Source organism: Lipotes vexillifer, unplaced genomic scaffold (genome assembly GCF_000442215.2).
Source record: "Lipotes vexillifer unplaced genomic scaffold, Lipotes_vexillifer_v1.1 scaffold1018, whole genome shotgun sequence".
Classification (NCBI taxonomy): domain Eukaryota; kingdom Metazoa; phylum Chordata; class Mammalia; order Artiodactyla; family Lipotidae; genus Lipotes; species Lipotes vexillifer.
Genome location: NW_006782724.1, coordinates 3,208,475 through 3,215,787, shown reverse-complemented (window position 1 = coordinate 3,215,787; position 7,313 = coordinate 3,208,475). Strand labels below are relative to the sequence as shown.

The following is a 7,313-nucleotide window of genomic DNA, read 5'->3' as shown; positions in this document are numbered from 1 at the left end:
GGGGGGGGGGGCGTGCCAAGGTGCGTCGTTTAACATCACGTGTAATAGTTCAGAGTCAGCCTGCGATGCAGTCTGAGGCCTCCTTGGGGTGATAGGAAGGGCAGAGAAGATTGAATTTTTCCAGATTTATCGGAACGTAGCATGGATTGGAGTGAGCAGGGGGAAAAGAAGCAGAGAACTATATTAGCTGCTGACAAAAGAGGAGACGCCTTCGTGAGTGTGTGTGTTCAAGCTGTGGTTGGGTCCCAGGTGAATGCTTTATTTAGTCTGTGAAGGACCCACGGTGGTCAGAGCCGGGCCTCTTCGTGGCTGCAGTGCGCGGTGCTGCCCCTGGTGGGCGCTGTGGACCGGAGCGGATCAGCCTGATGGGGGCTGCAGGGTGCACGCGGAAAGAGCCCCCGTCCTCCCTCACAGTCCGTCTTGCTTTCTGTGAAAATTGTCCCTGAGGTAGGAAGATCCTCACTTTCAGTACAGAACAAACACAAATACGATATTTCATATCTTCTCTGCCATTTTCACCCTTCCCTGTTATTGGAAACTCTCGCCCCCAGTCTTACCTGTAGGATTCTGTCTTCAAATGTGGAATGCTGTTCCTCCCCTTACCAAACCCTCCCTGTCTGTCTTTTCTTTCGTTTTTTTTTTTTTTTCCTCCTTCAGAATTTCACGATCTTTCATTTTATTCATCAGTTCTTTTGATTAGCGATGGTAATAGGGCAGAAGAGGGAGGATTCTTCTGTTTCATTAGTTTCCGATAGTGTGTGGTTTCTTAAGACTGCTTTCATAAATCTACACACTTTTGTGTCTAGCAGTCTCCCATTTCCCTGTCTCTTGTAGACTCCGGTTTTGCGCTCAGAGGCACGGAGACATTGAGCCCCTCTACAAGGCGCCTTAACTCGCCCCCAGCTGATTCTGAACGTTGAGCTTCTCTTTGCCCTTCAGCTTGCTATTAACCATTTTCTTCTTATTCCTGGATTTTGCCGTTTTCCCTCAAGTTCACTGTTACAGACTTTCTCTTGTGAGTCACCCTCAATTACCACATCAAACCTGGCTCTGGTGGGGATCCAGCTGCCCACCGTCCCCGGCCTGTAAGACGATGAACCCTCTCCTCCTTGCCAGCCCACCGCCAAGCAAGTCATACTGAGAAGGAGTCTTTCATAAGGCATCAGTATATCACCTCCCTGGTGGCACCTAGAATGCTTCCTAGGGAAACCCCCCAGAGAATCTTTGCTGTTATTATTATTATTAGTTTTAACAACTCAAGTTATCGTTCAGTGACTCGGTGTGCGCCTATTTTGATAATATTTAAAGGAGTCTTCTGGATGATTGAGCTTTGAAACCTCATGGCTTTTTTATTTTTGTAGCATTTTCCCCTATGAGACATATGCAACTTGGGCTGTTGAGATTGGGGAAGGGGTGAAGGGGTGAAGGGTGCTTGTTCCTGGGTAGCAAAAGCCATAGTAAGTTGCTACCTTGGGCTTCTAGAACAATCTTCTTCATTCTGTGGGAAACTCTCCCCTCCCATCCCTCCCTCTCTCCCTCCCTCCCTTCCTTCCTTCCATTTACCTTCTTAGAAGCATGACTGTTGCCCCTCATTTCCTTTTAACTGGAAATCAAAGTGTCTTTATCATTCTTAGGCTTTCTTCCCCCTTATCTTCCTCTCTGCTGGCCCCAACCACTGCATCAAGACTCTGCTCATTCTTCAAGTCATCCAGGTAAGCTGAAAAGTCAACCTCTGCATTTGACTCCGAGCTCTTACAAAGGGCGTTCTTTCCAGAAATGTCTGGCACTACTTCCCAGTCCTGCAGAACAGCTTAGCCCCAAACCAGCGAGACATTTCCCCCCCCCCCATCTTTCAGTCTATTCCAAGTGTATACAAAATATTTGGGACTTTCCTGGAGTTTTTAGGGCCTGAGAACATTCTGGAGATCTTGAACTTACCACTTGGGTCCAGTATATAATCTGTTGCAGTTGTGAACATGACCTTGCTCCTAGACCCTCAGGTCAACCAGATGTCCCTGCTCCTGCGACCAGCAATGATCTCAGAACACCTGACTCTGAACAGTCTCCTCTAAACCATCTCCCATCCTGGATTTCTGAGAATATTGCTGTTTGTCTCATCTCATTGATTCGTTCTTCTACTGATTCATTCTTACAGTCAGTACCATACACTACAGTAGTCACACACTCCCAAATATAAAATAGATAGCTAGTGGGAAGCAGCTGCATAGCACAGGGAGATCAGCTCAGTGCTTTGTGACCACCTAGAGGGGTGGGATAGGGAGGGTGGGAGGGAGACGCAAGAGGGAGGGGATATGGGGATATATGTTATATATATATACATATAGCTGATTCACTTTGTTATACAGCAGAAACTAACACAACACTGTAAAGCAATTATACTCCAATAAAGACGTTAAAAAAAAAAAAGGTAATATGTTCATAGTTTCCAGAGATAGAATGTAGACATCTTGGGGAGTGTGGCATTCTTTAGCCTACTCCACATATGATAAAATTTGCATTTAAACAATTGATGGAAGAGGAGAGAAGGGAGTTAGGGAGGCCAGCTAAAAGACTGATTAATATTTCAGATGAGAGATAATCAGGTCACGGACTAAGACAGTAGGGAGAGAGAGGTGGCATCCCACTGGAGATGTTGGAAGGTAGACTCACTTTCAAAGCTTCATTCTGAGCATTTGCTTTTCTAACAGTGCCCATGGGACTGGCTCTTGAACCCACATTGAGTAGGATGCCCTGGGGAACATCAACATTCAAGGGGTGGTGTGAGAAGGAACTCCAAAGACAGAGCCCATGGATTCAGAGAAGTCAGAAGAGTCCCAAGTGAAGATGGTGTCCTGAAGTCCCCAGGTGAAGACGATTCTAAGGAACATGTGGTCGAGAGAGGAAAAGAAAGATGCTGAAAACTGCCCATGGATTGGGCTCTCCGTCATTGGTGTGCTTCATGAAAGCAGTTTTGGTGAGGTAGTGGGAGCATAGGGCCTCCACCATCTTTCTCCACGGCCTCTGCATACACTCTGGGCAGCTACATTTGTCTAGAAGTGTGGAGCCAGGTGCGTGGAGATGGGCAGAGGCAGGGAACACTCCCTTTTAACTTCAGCAGCAGCCGTGCTGTGTGATTGGCGCTCAGCCGTGGGCTCGCAGTTTGTGGGCCTGGTCTTTGCTCTGGGTGTGCTGCCATCTCCAACACGAGAGCTTATTTTGGGACATGCAGAGTATTTATTTGTAAAGATACAAAACAGCAAACAGCCTGAAATAACGGGTCTCATGAATATTCTGCAATTGCACCAGCGGTTGCAAGAGGCCCAGCCTAGTTGACAGAGGGAAGGGGCTCCATGGTAAAGACTGATGTCCACCCGCTTCCTTACTCATTTCACTCTTCCACGGGTTTCTACCGCGTATAATTATTTTCTCTTGGTGTTATATTTTATGTTATCTTTCCTCCCCTGAGTGTTAGAAACAGATAGTTTTCTTTGTTTGAAGTGTCCATGGACCTAAAATTATGGGATTATATAATTCAGTAGAAAATGCCATGCATCTTAGACTACATTAACTTTTGCTGATTTATCCTGATATGCTCTATTTTGATGTCTTTCTATCTCTCTCTCAATAGCCATCTACCCTTTTAATAGTGCAGTGTTGCACATTTGTTAAGGCTTAAATTGGCTAGCTTTTTCACCTCTGTATTCTGACTCCACCAGTGGAGACCTCAACCAAGCAGCAAGCAGATGTCCACAGAATCATGGTGAGGATTTGTGCAGGAAAATACTAACAAGGAAAGAAAGAAAATAGCCCTGGAAGCCAGTAAGTTCTGTTTATTCACTGACAAAGAAGTGGCTATTTAAAAATGGATTTTCAGGAAGGAAAAAACATCAAGTAAAAATAAAAGTTAATTCTAGACATTTTAGTTTAAATTGAAAATTGCTGATTTGCTTATTACTTTTTTTTTTCAAGAGAGACTTTATTTATTTATTTATGTCATTAGACAATGAATTAAGCAAAACTTTATTGAAGCTTAAATTGTGGTACCGTAATACATTTCAACTGATTTAAGTCCAACACCATGAAGGGAGAAATTATGGCACCAAAACTTTCCCTCCTCTATCATACACACTAGGATTAATTTAGATTACTATTCCATCTATAGCTTTCATTTTTCTAGGCTTTGTTCCATACAAATTTGAGCAGTTTTTCAACATTAAATAGAAATCTTAAATCTATTGGGTGGGAGAAATCAGACCTCAAGCCAATAAATGTTCATCAAATCTACTGGGACACTGTTCAAGAACACAATCCACTTTGAGCATTGGTCCTCCTAATAGCCCCAAAACATTAGGAACTGTGCTCTAATTACACAATCGGACTGATCCATTGATTGAAAGCTTCTTCAATGAAGCTTTGAATCAACAACATGTTTAAAAGTCAAAAGTGTTCCAACCACTTGATTTCAAACCAAGTAGAATTTATGTTTAGAAACACTAAAAAAAAGTGTTTCATTTATATATACGGAAGAAACAAAAACATCACTGCATCAATCCAGGAAGAATCAAAACTTGTTTGAGGACAAGAAGAAATACAAAACTGAGTCAGCTTTGCTCTTTTCTCAGCTGCTTAAATGTCCATATTAGCAAATACAGCTAAAAGATGCCAACTCTTTTAAGCCTGTATTTCTAGTCTTTTCCCATTGACCATTTTGGAATTTGTATGTTATGTTTTATGGATAGCATTCTGCTTCACTGTGTAGTATGTCTGAATGACCTGAACAGTTCTCATTCATCACTTGATGCTACTCCATGGTTAAAGAAATACCAGTAAGAGGAACCTATCACATGCATCACAAAGTCACAGAACTTTTTTAAGTCACAAGATGGCAAAGACATCGATTCTGCCTTGAACCAAAGTTTATGGCATATCATTAACAGAAATTAGTGGAAATGGCTACGAAAGTAAAAGTTAAGGTGAATCATCTGAGCTGACTTGACTTGTTGAATCCAATACGACTTTTATCTTAAATCTCCTTGCCAACAAATGTAGCGATAATTCTTTTATACTACTACTTAGCAAGTTAATAAAGGCATGGTACTCATGAGAAGCTAATCTCATTTAATGGGGGGCATAGAATGGCATACAGTTTCCATACAGTTCTGCCAATATTCCCTAGTATCAATCTCTACCTTCTTTGCTAGTCAACACCAGCCTATTCCAAAAGAGCTCATGGTAATGAAAAATGCCAAACTCCCTTGACCTTAAAAGAAAATTAAGTCCAGGGTCCACCCCCCCCGTTCCCCCTCTGGGGTGTAAGGTTAGTGTAAACCCACAGTGTAACAGTGTATTGCTTTATGGAGGGGCTGTGGTTGGGAGGGAGACACCATGGTGAGGAACGAATCAATTAAAGTAACACAAGTATAGGAAGCAGTGAGATAGTAATACACGAAATGGATAACTGGAGTCATTTTTGTAGAGGACTCGACTCGTGGAGGAAGAACTTTGATTGGTGCTGCAAAAACATCTGTATGAAGTAGAAATTGGTTTCAATAACATTAGTAGAGAATATGTTCTAGAAAGTGGAGGTAACTGGATGCAAAATCCTGGTAGCAATTGAATAGAACAGTCTCAGACGGCTAGGCTGAGGCCAACATCTAATGAGGACGAAAGCCTTGTCTGTGCAGAATTTTGAATGATACCTGGAGAAATATTACACTGTGCATCAAGCAAATTGAATTGTTTTCACAAGTGTTGTAAAGTTTCAAATAGTAAAAGGTTTTCTCTACATGACTTCAATTTCACAGCAAGAATGGCATAGGATACCTAAACGCAGAAGAGAGCATTTATGCAAGATATCTAACTACTTGATATAATAATGTATACAAATCAAAATGATTACACTATCATTACGTCTAGGGCTTTCTGCAACTACAAGGTGGTGGTTATGGAAAGAATGGCCCTTGGTATCAATATCTAAAAAGCAGCCACCACCTTCTTCTGTGTGTGTTCTCTTTTTGCATTTTTTCTTCATTTTTCTTAATCAACTCTGCTGTTGTTGCTGCTTCTTAGCAAAACTGGTAAAAACAAAATTGTAATCACTGAACATAGCGCTCTGGCAATCAAGACGTTTAAAATCTTCAGTCTTCTGGGGCGAAGAAAGCACTGTGCAACATTTAGGACTCTGATTTACAAACAAGGTGGTCACAAATTTTCCTGGCTTGAAGACTTCCACAAGTTTCCCGATCAGGTCATCATAGGAGGTCTGACTTAAGTTTGTTTCAAAGCTAACATAAGAAAATTCTGGTTCTGGAGTGATGTGAATAGTCCAATAAGTCACATCCGATTTCATTCCATTCATTGAATACCCACAAGGATTGAACAGTGTGGCATCAATGACAGAACCTGGTATCAGGTCACAAATTCCACTCTCACGAGTGACATCCTTTGCAGTAACACCATCTTTCATGTAGAACTGTTCCATAACTGCTGGGTCAAGCTCACTCATCAGAATTTCCAGGGTTTGATCTGGCTGATTGATTACCCGACTTCCTGGGAAATCCAAAGTATACAAGTACCAACAATCAGAATTCATGCGTCCCATACAATATGCTGCTCCATTTGGGAGAATTTCATTAAGAAACTCTGTTTCTTCCTGGAAATTCTGGTGTGGGTACCCTTGGTGAAAAGGCCTCGTGAAATTCTTACCAGAATAAAAGAAGCTTTGAACTGAGTCGAACCCATTGTAATCCCTAGCAAGTTTCAACAGGGGAACCAGTACTTTCAGCAAGAGGGTGGTACCACATGTCTTCAAAATGAAACGTTTCTTGGAGACAAACATGCTACTCTCACTGAGTACATAAGCTTCCTGCTTGTCAGTTTTTGTCACACTTATGATTGAACATTGCACGTCCTTCAAAAGTATTTCCCACTTGGATCTTGGGATGGTGCAAAGATCCCCAGATCCTTGGTTTGCGTCGGGTTGCTGCCTGGAGAACCAAACTTCCAGCAGCTTCTCGGTCCCTTCAAAAAAATGTGCATCTTCCATCACCGTGAGACTAGCGAACAGCCAACAACTACAGAAAATCAACTAAATTAAATCTCTTCTCCCGCCGCTGCGGATTGTTCCAGCTGTGTTACTAAAGTTCAGGTTCCTTTTTTGCTATAATTTTATATTAACTTTTTTTAAAAAGGGTTAATAAAATTTTCCTGGCTTTTTTTCTTTTTTTGGTGAGCGAAAGTTGAACGTGAGTCTGTTGGAAATAGGGGCAGATACAGCTCAGTCTCTTCTAGTCCTCTGTTTCCCCGTAAAAGAG

The 7,313-nt window shown here is 42.1% G+C and overlaps 1 protein-coding gene across 3 annotated transcripts; it reads right to left on the bottom strand.

The window, feature by feature from the left end:
• Positions 1-6,040: 6,040 nt before the first annotated feature.
• Positions 6,041-7,045, bottom strand: LOC103080487 (S-adenosylmethionine decarboxylase proenzyme-like). 3 transcript variants are annotated; one of them, XM_007455371.1, is made up of 2 exons: positions 6,930-7,045; positions 6,041-6,842 (listed from the first exon to the last, which is right to left on the bottom strand). In XM_007455371.1, the coding sequence occupies exons 1-2, from the start codon at positions 7,043-7,045 to the stop codon at positions 6,041-6,043; spliced, it is 918 nt and encodes a 305-aa protein (XP_007455433.1). The 3 variants fall into 3 exon arrangements, with proteins under 3 accessions (XP_007455433.1, XP_007455434.1, XP_007455432.1); XM_007455372.1 differs by having other exon boundaries at positions 6,041-6,576; positions 6,937-7,045; XM_007455370.1 differs by having other exon boundaries at positions 6,041-7,045.
• Between the last annotated feature and the right edge of the window lie 268 nt (positions 7,046-7,313).

Excerpts from the sequence above, each read along its gene's own strand:
- LOC103080487 (XM_007455370.1), bottom strand. The coding sequence starts at position 7,045 with ATGGAAGATGCACATTTTTTTGAAGGGACCGAGAAGCTGCTGGAAGTT.